The sequence below is a fragment of the Rhinolophus hipposideros genome, assembly GCF_964194185.1.
Source record: "Rhinolophus hipposideros genome assembly, chromosome: 1".
In the NCBI taxonomy this organism is placed as follows: Eukaryota; Metazoa; Chordata; class Mammalia; order Chiroptera; family Rhinolophidae; genus Rhinolophus; species Rhinolophus hipposideros.
The window spans coordinates 27,780,676-27,803,584 of NC_138047.1; the positions used below are offsets into that span (position 1 = coordinate 27,780,676).

Sequence of the window (22,909 nt, forward strand, 5' to 3'; positions counted from 1 at the left end):
ACACATTTAGATGTGTGTGCCCGTAAAATTACCATCCACTGCAAAGGACCACAAGTCAGATCAGATGTCTTGAACACTATACTAAGCTTAAAGTTCTTCTGCTAGACATGAGGAATAATTGTCCTATTCTCTAATTGTAATTGTAAGCATGAGATGACTGAGAAAAGTACTTTAATAGAATACAAACTATACAGAGTAAGGACCAAATATTCGAATGAAGCAGGCAAAGATGTGTATTTCACAAACACATATAATCTACTAAATAAGCCAAGAATATAGGTCAGTTTCTATCGCCATGAATAAAATTGTACGTGGCATCCTTAAAACAGCAGTGCCTTATAGGTCATATTCTTCTTAAAAATAATATGAATAAAAAACCCTATGTTAGTAAGGCCTTGAAACAAATCTGCTTCAAGGAGGAACAAATCACACTTAACTATAATACAACACTCCCGGTGTGGGCTCTGGTTAACCCCATAGACTAACATCTTAAGACGTTTTGGTGCTGGATTGCAGCCAGAGGCCGAGAGGGCTTGAGGGGGAGAGGTGGCCCAGTACAACACAGCAAAGCTAGAGAGGGGAATGCACATTCCAAACAGATGAAAGCATAACTGTGGCAGTTCCTCCGCCGGAACAAATTATTACTTCTGTTAGAAGCTATCATCTGTTTAATATAAATGAGATATTTAATGAAGTTCAGGATTGGAGACTTATCTCTCCCAGTTTGATAAGCACTGGGGAGATTTAATGCATCGAAGGGTCAACACAATTACAATTGGAGGCACGTCCAACTGCAGGAGAATAATAAACTTGCAGGGCTAGTGAATTAGACACAATAAGGTTTAAATTGCGAAATGAGAATTTGTTTTTAATGTGTGTTTTTTTAATTGTAGATTACAACTGACAGCTTTACTGAAAAGTAAATGAAATACTCAAGGTCTGTGATGTAGAAGAATAGAATAACAATTTCTGAAAGAATACTATGCCTAAATTACAAGGTACTTTGGGGAGGTGAAAACAAAAACAAAACAAAAAGAAAAAAATGTTCTATACCTTTAAGAACAAGTATGTTTGAATTTTTAAAATAAGCACATACATTAAAGAGACTTGCTATACAAGTCTCTATACACAAGAGCTGCTTGCTATACAATGATTTACTTCAACATAAGACATCCTCAAGTTTGCTTAACAAATACATTTAATTGAACTATATAACTCTCCAATTTTCTAGATGATAAAATCTTCATCAAGTTCCTTCATGAGAAAACCCTAAATATCCCAGGAGGCTATTTTATCATTTTAAAAAGTCAAATAAAAATTTGATTTTAAAAAATAGTACCTGCAGGTTTTCTAGAGAAAAAAAACAACTATAAGATGTCTGTTCATATAAAACCTTGCACTGGACCATTTTCCTGGGAAAGAGTGCACACCTCCCCTGACTCCCAACCCATGTCTAATTTACATCTCAAAAGACAGATTTAAAGGAAGACATTAATGGCCTACTACATAAATATTTAACAGAAGATACAATGCCTTTTAATTTCTTAAAAAAAAAACACACCCTGATTTTAAATCTTGTGATGAGTTGTGTGTGTGTGTGTGTGTGCATGCCCACGTGCAAGCTAGAAAACGAGCATACACAAATGTGTTAGAGGGGCAGTGGCATACAGAGGAGGCAGAGCAAGGCCTTCCTATGAAGTGTGCTCCTTCCAAGGCCTTCCATCTCCTATTATATAAAAACTTTATTGCAATTACAAAGGGAATTGATTTTTTCGTTTCTTTTTTCAGAAATTTCATTGTTAGTACACAGGCACACAATGGATGTATATACACTGATTCTGTGTCCTGGAATTTAACAGTATTTGTTTATTGTTTCTAATAGTTTTTTGGTGGAATCTTTAGGGTTTTCTATATAAAGTATCATGTCATCTGTAACAAGTGACAATTTGACTTCCTCATGCCCAATCTAGAGGCCTTTTATTTCTTTCTCTTGCCTGATTGCTCTGGATAGGGCTTCCAATACTATGTTGAATAACAATGGTGAGAGACAATACCTAGGAATAAACTTAACAAAGGATGCGAAGCACCTATACACTGAAAACTACAAGACATTATTAAAAGAAATTGAAGACGCAAGAAAATGGGAAGATATTCCATGTTCATGAAATGGAAGAATCAACATAGTTAAAATGCCCATATAACCCAAAGGCATATACAGATTTAATGCAATCCATATGTATATCCCAATGGCATTTTAAAAAAAAGAAAAGAAATACAACAAAAATATCATCAGATTTGACTCTGAATAGCCAAAGCAATCCTGAGGGAGGAAAAAAAAAATCACATGGCCAAAGGTATCACACTCCCTGACTTCAAATTATACTACAAAGTGACAATAATCAAAACAGCAGGGCAGTGGCAGAAAAACAGATACACAGGCCAATGGAACAGAACGGATACCCCAGATATACAGTCACATACATATGTGCAGATAATTTTCAATAAAGACCAAAAACATATCATGGAGAAAAGAAACCCTCTTCAATAAATGGTGCTGGAAAAACTGGAAAGCCAAACACACAAGAAAGAAACCAGACTGCTACCTGTCACCATATACCAAAATTAACTCAAAATGGTTCAAACACCTAAATAATAACTTGCATAGAGGAAATCATAGGTACTAAACTTATGGACCCTGGTCTTAAAGATGGTTTTATGAACTTCAAAGACAAGGGGAGTAAAAACAAAAATAAACAAATGGGACTATATCAAACTAAAATGCTACTGCACAGTAAAAGAAACCATCAACAAGAGGCAACAAATCAAATGGCAGAAAATATTTGCAAACAACTCCAATAAGGGACTAATATCCAAAACATATAAAAAATTCATACAACTAAATAACAACAACAAAAAATCCAACTAAAAAAAATGGACAGAGGACCTAAACAGACACTTCTCCCACAAAGACATACAAATGGCCAACAAAAGACACAAAAAAGCTCAATTTCACCAGCTGTTAGGGAAATGCAAATCAAAACCACAATGAGATATCATCACACACCACTCAGAATGGCTATCATCAACAAGACAAGTAATAACAAGTGTTGGAGACGTTGTGTGGAAAAAGGAACCCTCATACACTGTTGGTGGGAATGTAAATGGGTACAGTTGCTATGGAAAACAGTATAACGGTTCCTCAAAAAATTAAGAATAAAATTACCATATGACCCAATAATCCCTCTTCTGGGTATCTACCCCAAAAATCTGAAAACATTTATCCATAAAAATATATGTGCCCCTATGTTCATTGCAACATTATTCACAGTCGCCAAGACACAGAAACAACTGAAGTATTCTTCCATACATGATATGGTACAGAGCGTGCCAAAAAAATGTACATACATTTTAAGAAAATAAAAAAACTATATTAAAATTGTAATACTGAATATACCGATAACAAAAGATGAATGCAAGTCACGTTTGATTTCTGCAACTACAAGAGGTGCTCAAAGTGGTTACCATCAGCGTCCAGACACTTCTGATTATGGCGAACGACTGCTTAAACATAGATAACATCTCTTAAAATGTGTATACATTTTTTTGGCACAATGGAATATTACAATGGAATATTACTCAGCCATAAGAAAAGATGAAATACTACCATTTGCGACAACGTGAATTAATCTTGAGAATATCATGCTAAGTGAAGTAAGTCAGAAAAAGTCGAGAACCATATGATTTCACTCATTTGTGAGATATAAAACTGAAAGCAACAAATGAACGAGACAAACAAAAAACATCACAGACACAGACTAGAGTTTAGTGGTTACCAGAGGGAAAAAGGGGATGGGCGAAGATAGTAAAGGATAAAGGGGGTCAAATACTTGGTGACGGAAGGAGATTTGACTTTAGGTGGTGAACACACAATGCAATGTACAGATGATGTATTAATATCACGAAACTGTACACTTGAAACCTACGTAATTTTATTAACCAATGTCACCTCAATTTAATATATATTTTTAAATTTTTATCAAAATTCAGCTTCATTAGAAAGAGAAACCAAAAGACATGATTTGCAATTTTCACTTTGTTGCTTGTTTAAAGTGCAAAAATGTTCTTCAATCCAACTCGATTCAGTCCTGAGTAGTGGTAACTGTTGGGCTCTTTAGCTCCCCTGGGGAAACAGGAAAGCCTTTCCACCTACTGAAGAAAAATTAGGTCTAGGATTCAGCAAGATAACTCACATTGCTTAGCAGCATGACACGATAGTCTTCTTCTAAAGTAATGCGGAAATGTGTGCATAAGGACAAAAAATACCTTATACTCTTTGACCAGGCCGTTTATTTCACGTTGTGGTCACTATCTTCACAAAATAATAAGCTATGTGAATAATAAAGATCAAGTAAATCAATATTTATCATAAATTTATTTACAAGTTATGAAAATTGGAAATTACCTCAATCTCTAAAAATGTAAAGATAGTATGCTCTTTAAAAAGATATTCAAATATTCGTATATCACTTTTATAATCAGCAAATAACAAATGCCACCTAACAACAAAAATCTGGATATTGTCCAGCGAATATGCTTTTCATTATATACATGGCCTACTCTACTTTTTTTAGGAAAAGTTAAACTCTTGCTTTCCTTTGAAAATCTAATACAATTTCTGAGGGGTTTAGCAAAATCTCATGTTGTTCTAATTATGCATTAGTGGGTCAAATGATGTCTTTCACATAAAGAAAATGTGTCCCACCATCTCACATATAAACGTTGAAAAGCTGGCAGAGACATGGTCCTAAGCCCCTTCAGCAAACTTACACCTGGGTCCCAGTTAGTATCTGGCACGAGCTTATTATTCAACATTTCAGTCTTTATGGATTTATTCCATTTTATCCCCAATGCCTGGCACAGAGCACACCCTGGGTGAATAATTGGATGCATTAATTTATTTCTAAGTTAATGACTCATATTTTCCTTAAAATGACAGAGATTTATACATACTAGGCCTCCTAGAAGTAAGCCTTTCAAATTGAGGGACTAGTACAATGCTGAAACCAAAAGAAACTGACCTACCGGTAGATTCAAATTATACACTGAGAAAGTACTAACATCCAAAGGAAGCATAAACACAAAACAACGAATAGAAAGGCAGGGTTGGGTGTTGGAGAAGAGTGGCTGGAGTTGTAGGGTCCAGTTTCAGGTTCTGCCTTCATGCAGGACCACATTTAATTTCCTTCACATCCCCATGTGCGCAAGGAGCAGAGAAGTAAAGGATGGGCCCAGCGTCACTTTGCCTGTACATGGCGGACCCAGAATGTAACTGACTGTCTGATGCTAAAGCCTGTGCTTTTACTGTGTATTACCTCCCAATGCAACCAGAATATAAATTGCCTGAACAAAATAATTACAGTGTATTACACCCACTCACATGCATAAGAGGAATGGACGCCATTCCGTGCTTCCAAGTTTCTCTGCCACTACCATGGCCTTGCAGCTACCAAGCAAATCATCTGACCTCTCCACATTTATTCTTTAACATGTAAAATGAAAAGAATCATAAATGATACCTTCGGCCCCTTCTTATTCTAATATAGTTTTCTAATTCTAAGAGGATTAAACCTAGAGACAAAATTCATTTTTAAAGCAGGGCTTAATAACTATATCCTTCAGTGTGGGGGCTAACACAAAAGTTCACCTGCTCATACTTGTACTAAGATAGGGCTTTATATGGAACTATGTCTAACAGAGGAAGCTATGTTCAATTATTACAGATATTAATTACTACAGATATTACTACAATAATTCCTACAGATATTAATTGCCTTAAAACATTTAAAGTCAGCATAATTCTCATACACAAGTAATTTTCAAAGGTCAAAGAACAATGTCAGGTATTTGCTCTCATTTCTCTCCACTTGCCTTCAAAGTATTCAACAAACTTTTCCTTTGTTGTGATACTAACGTTTCTGCCTCTTGCTTGATGTGTTCTTTCCAATGAAAAAGGATGACAGGACTTAAGACATTTTTCTCCAAAAAAATTAATCCATCCTTCAGGGGCGCAAAACAAGGGAAAGCCATTTCTTTTCTCTCCTTCTTTATTGAAAGAAACAATCCTTGCTTAGGAATGTTTTAAAATACACTTAAATGAGAGCAATGGATCTAAGGAAAGCAAAGGAAATCCAGAATCACTGTTAAAATGTTAATTCTGTTACTTGTCTGAAGGTTTCCTTAGAACTTCAGTCTCTAATAGTAACTAAGTTATCTTTCTCTTCTAAAACTGCCAGATTCCCTAGGATTATTTCCCCATCATTTAGTCCATGTTTAGATGTGAGTCCTGGGTTGGAAGCCAATGAAGGAGAGATAGGAATATGGCAGATGGACTAGATCCCACCAACTCAGAATTTACGGAGGGATGGGGAACTACGGTGGATGTAGTACCTCAAGGAGGAACTGGCTTTGGACAAACAAGCATAAATAATGTTTGGGGCAACATGGAATTAGGTGCCTGAAAGACATGCCAGTGAATATCTCCAGAGTCAGTTGGAACGAGAATAGAGATCTGAGCCAAAAACGGGATTATGGGACTCATCATAACACAGGCAGTACCTGAAGACCAGGAAATAAGATCACCCGGGGAGCATGTGCAGGAGAAGAACAGTCCAGGAAGAGCCTCGATGAACACTAACAATAAAGAACAGGCAGAAAAGGGGAAGCTTAAAGGAGAGACCAGAGTTAGAGTCAAGTAGGAGAAAAATGGAGAGGGCAATTAAGAAATGATTCAAGAATGAGGTGACTGCCATTCAAAGATAACTGAAAGGTCCAGCAAAATTGACTAGCAATGTCTTCCAGAGAAAATCTCAAAGGTGCTATCGAGGCATAAATACTAGGGAAACACAGGGTAAGTTGATACCTACTAGGGAGATTTGACAAATTCATTTTTAAAAAATGCTGAAAAAATATATAGTACTGCCCACATGTAAGGACAAGGAAAGATGTGACAAAGTACAAAAGATTTTCTTTTGCAAATTCTCATCTTCTCTAGCTTGAAATTAAGTATGCAAACCCTTGATTTAAAGATGTGTTTGTAAAATATAGCTTTGTGATACTGTCAAAGACTGGACTACATGGCTGACTAATAGACCCAGGAGGAGAGAACTCAAGCACTTTATTTGGCTTGAGGTTCATTCATGACGGGACACCGTATGCTTATATCAATATTTACTGTAACATAATTTACACATCCCCTCCCAGTAATTCAGGGAGATGTTTTTCCAAAGGTAATATATAATATAAGTACAACAGCAGCAAAACCATGTTTTAAGCCTTATGGGAAGCTGAATTGAGCTCTTCTGTCTTCACATAATTCTTTAGTTAAACCCTGTCAGTATAAAAAGCTTCTCGCTATTATTACAAAGAAAACACAGCACATGTGATAAGATTTTTTTTGATATAATTGTTTTATAAGCTTACTCTATCCTAAGGAATAGTAATAACTAGCAATGTATGAAAATGATGCCATAAGAAATACTGAATATTAAAGTCTACTATTGTCTGTGGCAGCTGTTCCCTGACTTAAATCATTCCATTCACATAAATTCATATGCAGAAGTGAATGAGACAGATATTTCAGTGGGACTCCAATTTCATATCTTTTATAGGGCAACAGGGAATAAAATCAGTGCTTTTCTCAAAGCACTTTCAAGCTGGTACAGGTTTGCTTTGCTACTGTGTGGGGAACAATAGGGAATCTTCTGAATCAGAGGAAAGCACATCTGGACTCACGACGCTGATCATCAGTATATTTCTTACATTTTAAGTCCCCCCTCCCCCCATAATATTCAATGTTTTCTTTGGAAGGAGAACTTAGAAAAGTGTTGCTAATTTTAGTTTGTTTTTAAAGAGACTAAAAGCATGATACCGTATTTCGCCATGTATAATGCTCTCAGGTGTATAATGCGTATCCATGTTTTAGGGCCCAACTTTCAGGGAGAAAACTCTTTCACTTTAATTTGTTAACTCAAATGTTTATTTGTTTATGTTTAGGTACTTGTTTTTAGTATTATAAAATAATTTTAGCATTTATTTTTTTAACATATTATGGTATAAGAAATTTTATGTAACAAATAACTACAAAACACAAGAACAGATACAAGATATCTGAACAGATACAAGAACAGATACAAGAAAATTTATGTACCAGTAACAAATTTACGATATATACACATTATAGAAAGCCAAGAACTCTTTGTTGTTGCAAGTTAGTCATAAGTTCAACAAAACCAATTATCATATTCCAGGGTATTATTTTGCATATGGATATCGTTATTGTTTTCTACAGTTATACTTTTAACTCATAAGCATAAATAAAAGAATTAAAAACATTTATATAGATACAGAATTAGTACTAACCATATATAATACGCATCCTTATTTTTCCCTCACAAATGTGGGCAAAAAAATGCCCATTATACATGGCAAAATACGGTATATTGTCCAATAGAACATAGAAAGAAGGACCCTGTCTATTTTAGTCATCTCCATATCCCTAGAATCTAACACATTTTCTGAATATAGTAGATGCTCAATAAACATCTTTTAATGAATAAGCAGTTTGTGGAATTCAGTTTCAGAAAAAAACTAATGTACGAACAATGTATTTTGTAAACTTACTGTTGAGAATTTTTCATGTAGCACTTGGAGGGCTTTCTTTAAAAAGATCAGTTAATGATTTGGCAACCAATAAAAACTATATTCAAGAAAACTACCCAGTAGCCTAATCTGAGGGATCAGCTTTTATATTTATACTATAAAAGTGAATGTTGTTATGTCACACTGTTTTCCACTCTAGATTTTTGGTTACACTTACACTGTTCTCTTGTTGGTGTGAAAATTAACTACTGTTAACTCATTCTCCACTTGGAAAACAAAAATAATACAAAAGTAAGTTTATGATCATTAACCTTTCAACAATTGGTCACCTCTACATCAACTATCCAATGAGCTCAAGAGTACATTTTTGTTTCAAAATGTGATTGTATTATGGGATCAGATGAGTGACGGTCACGCTTGCTTTATATAATTATTGAACATAGATTTTAAAATTAAGAAAAACACTCAGACAATTTAGACAGCATTTTCAGTTTGTATGATTTGCTAGTAATTTTCTCTTAGTTGATTTAAAAATGTGGGAATTTGAGCATCGTTAACAATAGGAACAAATTTTACATTTCCAACAAGCACTGCTCTTTGTAAATTGTTGGGTCCCACCTATTTTCTATAGATGACACACAATTTATAATAGATTTATGAAATGTGTTTTGTTCAGCTTCCAATATTAATTATCTATTATATACATATAATTTCTTTTTAACTTTAACCTAATTGTTCAAATGTGCCCCTCTATTCAAGAATGTATGTTTTCACTTAGTATGTTTTTATTTTTTTGGGAAAACACATGATCATGATCATACCTTCCCTACTCACTCCTAATTACACAGTGCAGAATATATTTTGAACCAACCACAGTATTATATAATAGATTCAGTGAAAAGGCAGGCACTCAGGGGAAAATACTCAACTTTATAGTGAAGGAGAAAATGGAGATAGAAGAAAGAAATGGAAGCTTACACTTCTGACAATGCCACAGGATAAACAGACTCCCCTTAGGGACTTTGTAAGAGGCCTCCATTTTAGATAAACAAATGAACAAGTAATTGTTATTTTCCAGTTTCTCCCTCCCAGGGACAACAGTGCTGAATAGAAAAGAAATGTTGACTCTGAGCAGGAAAGTATGATCCCAGCTAAAGGTGTTTTTAAGATCCCCTTGTTACCTGTTGAGTTGGCAATAGAAATACTAATGCATAAGTAGAAATATTTTGGCGGCAGAATTAAAAAAACAAATCACAACCCACTGACAATACAATAAAACAATAGCAAGCAAAGAAACTGTATAGTGCTTAAATGTAAAGTCCCAGGACTTGCCATTCTCTGTCCCATTTCAGGACAGAAACTCAGTCTTATTTCAATTTCAAATGCTAGTGCCTTTGTCTTTTTATTTTTCAGTCTTTACCTCATTGATGCACTTGCTTATTCGCCTCGCGACAATGAGCTGGATCATTCCTCGCTTGTTCCCTTCAGTGGACATGGACCTTCGGAGGGTTTCCATGGCATCTTGGTTTGTCTTGCCCAACAGGGATTCTCCATTCACTGCTATCAGCTGATCATTCACCCGAAGCCTTCCATCCTGTGAAGAAAACAAGTGAAAATAAAGAGCTATTAAATAGTCTGTTATAAAAGAAGTTGCTTTCCCTTTACTTAAAATAATAAAAATAAAAACAAAGCAAAATAAATAAGGGGCTTTAATCCTAATGTATCTGCCCAATTGAACACTAGCATAATAATGTATAAGCAGTCACTGTAGCTGGTGCTTATTTCAATCATTTATCTATTTGTAAATGAAGTCATTATCATAATCTGTTTACCAAAATAGCATACTAATTCAAAGGATACAAAGTGATTACTTTCTCACTTTCAGAAATACCCATAGAGGTTATTTGCAACCCAAGACAAGCAAAAGCTCAAGGCTATTAGACAAGTGCAGAGAGAAAAGTGGACCCTAAACAGTCAGGAAATTTTGATTGGGAAATAGGATAAGAGACCCCTACACACAGGAGGGGAGGGGAAAGATGAACCTTTAATGTATGGCAGCTTTATGGCAAAAACTAAATCTTTGCACAGAAGATTATCTTCATTTAAGTAGAATGACTATGGGTTATAAATTCTACGAGACAAAAAAAATGGGGAGTTGAAGCCATGGACTCCATCTCAAATTGAGAAATCACTGAGATGTATTCTAGTTGATTACAGATGGGGTATTAAGAAGAAACCAGAAAACAGTTGTTAAGTGTTACAGGATATCAGAATATGCCACCGCAAAATACACAACTTCGGCATTAGGAATATTTGGAGCTGAAGGCAATGGAGAAATGGCAGACACAGGAAGTGTTCTCTGCCCTCCCTCCCCTTTCTGCCTAAACACTGGACACATATTTCCTTTTGTGAAGGTGTCCCCTCTCCTCTTCCAAACCAGGAAAGGGAGGGCAACATTCAACATCAGAGACAGAGATGGCACTGAGGTTAGTCTTCACAGACAACTCTTATGAAATAAATAAGCCATTAGTTACCCTCATATATTTACATTCCCATAATTTACAGCCCCTAGAAGCCCAAATCCCTTTTCCTTTTTTAATCATTTCTCCACAATGTGTCATCCTTTGCTAAAATGGTACATAAACATCCAAGTTTCACAGCTTTTTTAGTTTTCACTTCTTTTCTGTGGACCCCTTGTACACATAAATTTAAAATATTAGCTTCAATAAAATGTATAACCTTCTTCTACTGTTAATCTATCTTTTGCCGCATTAATTCACAAGCTGCATAAACAGAATCTAAGAGGGTAGAGGAAACAGAGTCTACAAGGTAGACATTTCCAAAACAGGCACAGGGTTGAAATCAAACATTTTCGTTAATTGGAATAAGCTTAATAAAGTTGCTTACTTTAGATGCTGCTCCTCCATTGATAATGGACTTGACAAAGATGCCCAAATCTGCATGGTTCTCTTTTGACCGGTTACCTTTGACACTGACACCAAGACCGGCTGATCCTGAATCGTTCAGCGGAACTTCAAACGTCAGAAATTCCCTGGTGCCATCAGGTGTGAGAACCGCATCCTCATCTTCTGCTTTCTAAGAGGGAACACAATTGCATAGCACATTATATTCCAACGTTTCCTGCTCACCGTTATTTTTAAAGCCTGCTAATGAGCAGTTCTTTAATCATAACACGCACAGTATTTCCACCCAAGTTCCATGACAAGATCCATGACAACAGTACGTCGGCAGCCCCTCCAGATGATTCCTGGAACCAGCTGCTAATATTTTTATTCAGCATTTGTTTCAATATTGAAACAAACCCAAACCAGATTCTCAAAACACACTCAAAAGAACAGAAGAAAAATGTAGTGAAAGGACTGAAGACATGTAGACTCCTAGAGTTTGGGATTTTTTTCAGTCTGTTTATATATTCCAAACCACAGGAGAAAAACAGTAACAGCAGGAATCAAAATAAACAAATATAACTCATTTGTCCCTTGTTTTCATTAGGAATGTTCAATGTTATTAATAGTTGGATGTTGACTAATGGTGCATCATTTTATTCACAAAACAATAACAAATCCTGATGATACAAAGTCAGTAGAAAAAAGGTATTCATTTTCAGAGAGCCACTAGAGAGTTTTAACCTACAACATCTGGGAGACAAAGTGGAGATAAACAACATGAGCAAATTTTTTCACAACACTGTACCATACATAACACAGCTGGTAAATATTATTCGAGGAATATTGTTTAATTAATTAGTTGCGTATGCAAGCTTTGATTCGCGATGGCAGTCATCAAGTACATAAAAGACTGTTGCCAAACACAACATATTTAAGTTACCCAAACTCTTGCCCATCTTTCTGAAAGCAAGGAAGAAATGAAAGCTCAAAGTATAACCTGATGAAATGCAGTGAGATGACATATTCTGTCAATGAAAATGTTGTACTCCAGAAGAGGAAGCAGTGTGCCTTCTGAGATTCTCCTCAGTAATCTCACCTACAGCCAAGATTCCAAACACCTAGATCTCTACACTGGTCACCTCCAAAGAGGAAGGCCAGAATTCTTTTTCAAACGCAGTATTTCCAACCACATAATAGACACGTAGCAGGAGTTCTTCAAATCAGAACTAATGCCTCATCTTATCCTACAACCTAGTTCTCCTCCTGTTTACCAATTTTGAAATATTTGCCCAGCATCCACTTAGTCATTCAAGCTGGAATTATCAAATTATAATGGAAGAATGTTTAAATATATAGTGGTACATAATTAGGGTGGACTATAATGAATGCATCCTTTAAAGATTGTGCTTTTAAAGAATGGCTCAATTACACACATGAAGGGAGGCTATTGCAGAGTAATGGAAATATGGGTTGACTATAATTTTCTTCTTTGTATCCCAACAAATTTTTTAAATTTTGTAATAACAATCAAAATTAACATAATTTTAAATGAATTTAACATGTAACCACAAATATCTCAATTACATGAAACGATTTTTGGAAGTACAGAATTCACCAGTAGGAAATTATATTTTTAGATTTTCTTAATACAAGAGATAGGCTATTTTTAAATCTCTAATACTGCAATTTTTAAAGTGATGTTCCCAATTGACTAATATTCAATGTTAACATTTTATGGTAGGATATTCTTTGTATCAGCTCAAAGGACGGCCTCATAGTTATAAGAACAAGGCACATTTGAAAAAATAAAATTGCTAATATGCTAAGAACAGGAAAACAATATAATAAAGGATATAAAATAAGAACAACCTAAAAAGACACAGGGCAATAATGATGTTAACTGCACAAAGTAAACAAATTTCAGTATCAAAGTCAAAATAAAGCCTAAGCCATCTAATTATAAAACCTTACGTTTTAAAATCTTTCTTACTTTTAAAATATTTCTAGAGAATAATTATAGCTCAAATAAAACCAATGTATTGGGTAGAAATAAACATCAAGTACTCATATCAAAATATTGATATATCACATATTTATTATGCAAAATACCTTTATATTTATATATTTATATTTATATAAACCAAGTATATATATTTACATATATATACTTGGTTTGCTCGATAAGCTTTTTTTTTTTCATTTTAATCCATGTGGTCTGAAACAATTAAATAGTACCAAATAATTACTATACATTTTGATGTTTCAGATACAAAATAGCATCAAAACACATTACAGTTCCCTCCTGTTTAAATTCAGAAGTAACTGAAAGATAACACTTAGTTTGTGAATCAGTGTTAATATTCCTGGGAAAGTTGCATTTGAAAAGACATGGAAACCAAAGACAGTCCTCAGCTAGGCACATTTGGGTCTGATCATTTAGTATGCTTATTTGCCTCAAATCTGGAAGGTTCTTAATTGTCAGTTACTGATTTGGATCTTCAATTTGTCTTTTAAATGTTTACTGATTTTGACATTTCCCTAACATTTTACTAAGGCTTAAAAATACTCATTTTTTTCTCTTTGAAAAATCAAGATAAGTAGCTGACAGAATATATAAAGAAAATTTTGGGTCAAGAATGATTTCCTGACATGCCTACTCTGAACTTGTCTTAAAGGAGATTGTATCTTCCACAGTAAAATTTCATTTATTATGAAAACTGCAGGATGGAAATAATATTCTTTTTCAACTTTCTTATCCAGTCTTAAGTCATTATTATCATTAAAAGTATTTAAGTGAGAGATGGTTCTTTTCCTTTGATATTTCATGACTAATACATTTGGCTCTTGACGTAAGATTGAAATTAATGCCAGCTTTTGGAACTTAACTCTCTGGCACCAAAATATTTAAAAAAGAATTTCCTCCTCAAAAATCATTTTTAAATGCTGCTGCATTACGTAGAACTTTCACAAAGTCTTGATAGTATAGGGATTTTTTCATTCTGATACAAAGGAGAGCCAATTTTCTATAATCTTGATGATTATTTCCTCCATATTCTGTACTTTATCAAGTTTCTTGAGTCAAATTCTTTGTACAGAAACACAATGTTGTTGTTTTTATTTGCTCAAACCAATTCTACCTGATCATGTCACTCAAGCACACATCATGTCTCTCATGTACATACCTACACCTCAAGTGATTTTTTTTCCAGTCAAAGCAACCAGTCAGCTCTTCCTTTGCCCACTACTCTATTGGCATTTTGGCTTTTTAATGCCCAAATAGGGAATTTTTGTTGAGCATTTAAAAGGGGAAAACTGCGGAATGGGCAGTATGAAAGAAAGCTATTTACTTTCCTACGATCCACAGAACAGCAGAAAAGATTCACACTTACATCTACAGTGAGACAGCAAAGAGAACCATAAGTCCCAGTACATTCCTTCCTCCCCAACAACAGTGACCCACAGGCCTTTCTGAGTCAGTAGGTAATCGTCAAAGTGGGTAGATCAATGAGAGAAAATAAAAGGATGATATTAAGTAGCACAAATATAACCCTGAGAAATCTGAGCCTCAATATGTGTGTGTCTGTGTGTGTGCATGTGTGTGTAAAATATATGATTCCAGACACTATTTTTGTCTTTGGTTCTAGTTCCTGACACATAGCTCCAACATTCCTTGAAATGTCCTGTGTGACAGGAGCATCCTTTGTTCTAATGAGGTGACTCTGGGTGGCTCCCAGACAGGTCTGGTCACCAGAAAGACCACTCCATAATTAGAAGCTTGGAACTCTGAACCCCACCTTCATTCTCCAGAGAGAGTAGAGGGGCTGGAAATGAAGATAATAATCGATCATTTGTATGTGATGAAACCTCCATGAAAATGCCCCAAATACAAGGTTTGAAGAGCTTCCAGGTTAATGAACACATTCACATACCAAGATGGTGACACACCCTACTCTACAGGGGCAGAGGCTCTCGAGCTTGGGACCTTCCAGACTTCACCCTGCATATCTCCTCAAATGGTTATCCTTTAAAACATTCTTTGTAATAACTCAGCAATAGTAACTAAGCTGTTTTCCTGGTTCTGTGAGTTGCCCTAGCAAATTATTGAACCGAAGGAGATGGTGGGAAACTCTGGTTTGTAGCCAAGTCAGAAGCTGTGGGCAACTTGGGGACCCACTGCTTGACATTGGCATCTGAAGTGGGGGACCGTCTTATGGGACTGAGTCCTTAACTTGGGGGGTCTACACAAACTCCAGGTACTTAGTTTCAGAACTGCTTGGTGTAGAAAACACACATCTGGTGTCAGAGGTATTTACACTGTGAGTAGAGAAATAACAGCAGAGTTTATTCCTGCTCATTGTTCCACCATAATTAATTGATTTCTCTCTCCCTCTCCTCTCCATAGAATTAATGTCTTTATTGCTTGAGTCATGATAAATTAATAACAAAAGATGAACATTCCCACTAACTCATGGGAAAGGGATATGAATGAGCAACACATTAAAGAAACATGAGTGGACCAAAAAATAAGCAAAAGGTTCAATCTTACTTTTAACAAAAGATATGCAATCAACAATAGTTACCAAATTGCTTTAAAAACTTATTTTAAGTAATTACATCCAAGAATGCAGAAGGCATGGTGAAATAGGCACTTTCTTCACTGCTGGTGAAAATATGAAAAAGGTATGCTATAGAAGTCAATTTGACAATGTTTATCCAAAGCCCCTACATTTTGCTTATTGCTTAACCCAGAAATACAACTTTTAGTAATACGTCATTAAAAAACTAATTGTAGTCATGAACAAAGATTTAACTGTTATGATGTTCCCTTTAATTACAACAGCTAAAATTCAAAACAACCTAAATGTATGATATTAAGTACATTAAGATACACCTACACAATGGAATACGATTCAGCTATTAATGTGTCTTAAAAAAAAACATTTAGTGAGACAAAAACATTTATGACTAAGAAATTGGGTTTTAGCCTGTGGGCTTTCATAACTTCCAGTACTTCACACCTACTATCAGCCTTGATATCCTGTTCTTAGAAACTGTTTAATGTCTGTCTTCTCATGTTCGTGAAAGCTTCATGAGGAAGGGATATATCAGTCTTTCCTTCTGCTTGGAACATGACATTTATTAGCTACATTAGTGTCTGGAATATGACATTGTTAGTTATATAGGTAAAGAGGAAAATCATGAAAAAATGTGCATCAAAATGGTGGCACTGAAGTCGCAAAACTGCAGATGATTTTCATTTTTCTTTTCTGTGCTTGACTGAATTTTCTACCATCAATTCATTACATTCTGTAATATAAAAATCGCATTGCGTACCATTTCTTTAATTCTCTTTCTTCAAAAACATGGTGTGGGAAGGGGAGAGAGGAGGAAAGTTATAAATGTGCTGGGAGGGAGAAGACTGACTAGAGATGAATACTCTATGACAGCTCTTTACAAAACGATTATGCCATGGAGGTGACCATCGTAATCTCACCCCTAACAAAAGTTCTTATAGAAGTCAAAGGGAGAATACACTTATGCAACATACAAAAATTAAATATGCAGTTATAACAAATAGTAACTAGCATTAATGTTTTTTAAATGGAAGGATTTTTTAAATAGAAAAGTTATCTTGATTTTTTTTTTGCATAAAAAATAACCCTCAAGTCACATCCAAAGTTTCTTTAAGTTAAATATTTTAATTTATCCTTTATGTGAGATGAATGTTTATGCATGCGATTTGTGCTGATATTTTAGGGTTAATTATTCTTATTTGCAAAGTTAAAAAGTCACATCTGGCTTGACTATGCTCTTTTCTAATTCAAATAGTAGATATAAAATAAGTAAAATTTAAAGAATTTAAAAATGTGTTGCTTGATAATATAAATGCTGAGAAAAAATGTTTCACACAGTTATTCATCTATAATATTAAGCTAGAAAAATCCTTAACCAATCAAAGAAATGTCACACAAATCCAAATTGAGGCACATTCTCAGAGTAATTTGCTCTTCAAAAATGAAAAATAAACTGAAGATATGTTTCAGATTAAGGAAGATTAAAGAGATGTAACTAAATCCAATACATGATCCTGAATTGGAATCTGGACCAGATTTTAATTTTTATGTATTCATCCATCCATTCTTTCATTCCTTTCTGCATATATTAGAACATTAATTGGGGCAATTAATAAGACTGTTAAATCAATGCTGATTTTGTGATTTTGATTAACTATAATGTGGCTACATAAGAAAATATTCTTGTTCTTATATATACACTGAAATATTTAGATAAAGGAAAGTTAGGTCTACGATTTACTCTCAATTCATACACAAAAAACTATGTAGTGGGGGGGAAGTGGGGGAATAGTGGAAGAAAATTATACATCAAATGTGGGAAAATATTAACAAATAGGGGAAGTGGGTGAAGTGTATACTGGAGTTCTTGATACAATTCTTAAAACTTTTCTGAAAATTCTGACATTTCAGAATATTACACCTAATAATTAACCCAAAATAGTTTTTTTCTATATCTAATACCATTTTTTATTTTTAAAATAGACATTACTACCAACATAATCTTGAAAATAATCAGAGATGAATAGCAAAAAAAAAAACTATGATAAATTTTAAAGATATTAACTTTATCATTGTACCACAAAAGGACAATAAAAAATAACTAAGATATATTTCCCAAGGGAAAAACATACCAAACATTAAAAAATCCTTATCTTACTACAATAACAGTAACCAATTTCAAATGAAATCATTAAACATTGATAGAGATTCACTATAGAAAATCATTACTGTTTTTGTAAGATCATGAAAATATTAATCTATTCCAATTTTGGAATAAAATTGCTTTTTAAAAAGTTTGAGGGGCAGCCGAGTAGCTCAGTTGGTTAGAGTGCAAGCTCTGAACAACAGGGTTGCTGGTTTGATTCCCACATGGGTCAGTGAGCTGCACCCTCTACAAATAGATTGAAGTACAACTTGGAGCTGATGGGCCTTGAAGAAACACACTGTTCCCTGATATTCCCAAATCAAAAAAAATGATAATAATAATTTTTTTTAAGTATTTTAAAAAAGTTTGAATCATGTGAATTCAAACTTATTTCATTGAGTTAGAAGCTTAAGATAAGCTTGATCATTTAAAGTGCTAAAAGTAGCATACATTTTATAAAATTCTTTTTGACAACAGCAACATATGATACTCAAAACCAAATCATTAAGGTCAACATACATTTTGTGTAGGATGGTGTAAGTCTTCAAAAAAATCTCAAATTAGAAAGTTTTGTATACTTTCATATATGTTCTCTAGAGTATCAAAATTAATCTACATTACAGACCTAGAGAAGGGTTTGATGATGCGTTCATTCCAACGAATTTGTACAAAGTTTAGATAAACATATAATGATCCACAATTCACTTCCCCATAAGGTTCCCTATTTGCTTTCTCTGACTCAACTATTTTCTTTTATTCCCCCCAGCTTTATTGAGATATAACTGACATACAACATTGTGTTAGTGTAAGGTGTACAATGTGCTGATTTGATAGACTCATATATTGAAAAACGATTATCACCATAGCACTAGCTAACACCTCCATCCAATCACATAATTACCATTATTTTTTGTGGTGAGAACATTTAACATCTATTGTCTTAGCAACTTTCAAGTATATACTACAGCATTGTTAACTATAATCACTATGCTGTACATGAGATTCCCCGGAACTTATTCAACATATAACTAGAAGCTTATACTCTTTGACCAACATCTCCCCTTTCTGCCCAATCCCCAGGTTCTGGGTACCACTATCCTAGTCTCTGTTTCTATGAGTTCGGCATTTTTAGATTCCAGTATAAGTGAGATCATACAATATCTGTCTTTATCTGACTTATTTCTCTTAGCATAAGGCCGTTAAGGTCAATTCATATTGTTACAAATGGCATGATGTCCCTCTTTCTCATGGCTGAATAATATTCTATTGTGTGTATATTGTGTGTGGGGGTGTGGGGGTGTGGGAGTGTGTATTTAAGTGTGTAAGGGTTCGCTTTTCTCCACATCCTCAGCAACACTTGTTTACTATTGTCTTTTTGATGAAAGTCATTCTAACCGATATGAGGTGATACCGCATCCTGGTTTTGAATCGCATTCCCCTGATAATTAGTGATGTTGAGCATTTTTTCACGTGCCTGTCGCCCATTAGTATGTCTTTTTCAGACAAATGTTTATTCAGATCCTCTGCCCATTTCTTCATCAGATGACTTATTTTTTTTGCTAGTGAGTTATATGTGCTCTTTATATATTTTGGATATTTACCTCCTATCATATAAATGATCTATAAATATTTTCTCTCATTCCATAGGTTGCCTTTCAACTTTGTTGATTGTTTCCTTTGCTGTGCAAAAGCTTTTACATTTGATTTAGTACCATTTGTTAATTTTTCTTTTGTTGCCTTTGCTTTTGTCAAATCTAAAAAATCACTGCTAAGACCACTGTCAAGGAGCTTACCCCATGTTTTCTTCTAGGAGTTTTATGGATTCACGTCTTACATTCAAATCTTTAATCTATTTTGAGTTGAATTTTGTGTACAGTATAAAATAGAGGACCAGTTCCATTCTTTTGCGTACGACTATCAAGTTTTCTTAACATCATTTAGTGAAGAGACTGACCTTTCCCCACTAATTATTCTTGGCTCTTTTGTCATAGATTGATACACATATGTGTTTATTTCCAGGCTCTCTCTTCTATTCCATGATCTATGCATCTGTTTTTATGTCAATATGACACTGTTTTCATTTCTGTAGCTTTGTAATATAGTTTGAAATAAGGACATGTGATGCCTTCAGTTTTGTTGCTCATTGTTAGGATTGCTTTGACACTTGGGTTTTTTTGGGGTTCCAGGTAAATTTTAGGATTTTTTTTTTTATTTCTGTGAAAAATGCCATAGAATTTTGATAGAGATTGCAGTGATTCTGTAGATCACTTTGGGTAGAACTGACATTTTAACATTAATTTTTCAAATGCATGAGCATGAAATATATTTCCATTTACTTGTGGCATCTTCAACTTCTTTTATCATTGTCTTACAGTTTTCAGGGTATAGATCTTTCACCTTTTTATTTAAACTTATTCCAAAATATTTTATTTTATTTTATTTTATTGATGCTACTGAAAATGGAATTGTTTTTTTTTTTAATTTCTTCTACTGTTTTCTCAATTTACAGTGGGGTCAATATGGTAGCATTTACTTGATCTACTAGAACCATTAGTTAAATGAACCTATTAATGACCATACTTATTGCATTGCTCATCAAATTTCTAAATCAATGCTGTAACTTTCTGAAGTTAGCCTATCAAGATGCCTCCTGATCTTCAGGGAGGTTCCAAAAGACTCTCCAATGTATCCCTGCAGGTTCTATAGGGAGAACCCACCAACTGTTTGTGAAACACATTTTGAGTTAATGACATTTACGCATGTAGTATATCTTATCTCTGAGGTCTAGTAAGATCTCTAAACTATATTATTTTCTAAAGCCCTACTTTATCCCACAGTCCTGGATTTGTTTAACACACAATTATGTTCTTAGGTGGATCTTACTGAAGAGTTCTTGGAGGGCTCACTCAGCAAGCTTGCATTATTCCTATTTGAAACCCCAGGAAGAAACCAGCACTTTGAGAAGTCAAAATCTGGCCAGTAGGTAAATTCATTACATCATTGTGATGTCAATTTTAGGTGTCAACTTGGAGGGTGTTTTGGATGAGATTAATACTTAAAGTGGTAAACTCTGAATTAAACAGAAAGCCCTCCAAAATGTGGGTGGCCTCATCCAATCAGTTAAAGGTCTGAACAGAACAGAAAGGCCTGTCTGAGCAAGGTGGAAGACTCCAGTAGACTAACTTCTGTCTGCATCGGCACCATGGGCTCCCTGGGTCTCAAGCCTTGCTGGCTACCACCGTCACGCAAGAAAATTCGTTGCAATAAATCTTCCTATAGATACACACGTCCTATTGGTTCAGTTTCTATGGAGACCCTTAATATGCCCATGAATGACTTATCTAACCTGAATATCCACAAGAGAGTGCCCTATATGAAGTGAAGAAGCTTTTCAGAGGCAAAGGAGTTTGTTCAGGACATGGAGCAAGTGACCGTGAGACTTTACTGTAAAATTCAGCTTTTGTGATCCCATTTTGAATAGGTAACCTAAAACTAGAGTTTCTAATCTCCCACTCTTATTAACTAATACACTATTTAGAAGATGCAAAGAAAATTTACATTATAAAAATTCAAAAGGTCTGTTAACTACTGACCCTACTCACCTACTCATCTAGCTAATGACCTTTCTTTTTAATTTCTCACACTAAATCAGTTATGGATCATTGTAACAATCAACCAACCAACAAATGACTTAAGCTTTATGACATACATGTTTTTAAGGTGCTTACAATCACATGAAAATTTAAATAATACCATGGAACTTCAAGACTTAAATGAATTTAATGACTTGCCATCAAAAGGTATAAAAAGTGGCAGAGATACTGGAAGCCCATTTTTTAAATTAAAAGTTTAACATGAAGACTTTAACAACACAAAATGGTACTGCATACACAGCAAGAGCAGAAAGAGAGGCGCAGATGTAAAAGGATACTTTTTTAAAAAGAAACCAAATAAAAAAATTTGAAAAACTCTCTTCGAAGTTTTTAATTTATTTGGAAAACTCTCATCAGAAAAAAATTCCATTTGTAATTGGAAATCAGACAGTATGCGTATGTCTAATACTTCCTTTGTCAAGGAGACTGAATTGTCATTTGCTCTGGCATGCTGTCATGAATACATAGGGCTTGTGGGTGAGGAGTGGATTAGAATGGACCTTGCATTCTCAATGGAATGCCACATTTAAAGCCAATGCTGCTGCTTCCCCTTAGTGATTGAGAAGTTCAGGGCTAATCATCAATTTCCTCACCAGGACTGACTAAATATTTTGAAAGAACATGCGTATCTTTACTGCTTATAGTATCATTTGCCATCTCAGATTGCCGTAAGCATTAACAGATGTAGTTTATGTGCAAAGTCATTCTGTTTTCCAAAAAGTTCTATGATATTAAGATTCTAACAACAAAGGAGTAGTTCTTTACCCAGGGATCACATTGCAAAATGCTTCTCCCATCTAGCATTTAATTTGTAACTATTCCATGTTATGGTTATTGCTACACAAGTACACACACACATACACACACACATACAATTTATCAATCTATTTATTATCTAATCACATTTTGGCTTTTTCATGCTTTGACAACATTCACTATCCAAAGAGTTTCATGTATTTTTTCTTAATA

General features: G+C 34.6%; 1 protein-coding gene across 27 annotated transcripts in view; it reads right to left on the reverse strand.

The window, feature by feature from the left end:
* The window catches only part of PARD3 (par-3 family cell polarity regulator), a 610,024-nt gene that overhangs the window by 220,642 nt on the left and 366,473 nt on the right, over positions 1-22,909 (reverse strand). For all 27 annotated transcript variants that reach the window (XM_081059103.1, XM_081059088.1, XM_081059079.1 and 24 more), the window contains 2 exons: positions 11,566-11,754; positions 10,079-10,252 (listed from right to left, as the gene is read on the reverse strand). In XM_081059103.1, coding sequence (XP_080915229.1) covers positions 10,079-10,252; positions 11,566-11,754 — 363 coding nt within the window. The remainder of the gene's footprint in view (positions 1-10,078; positions 10,253-11,565; positions 11,755-22,909) is intronic.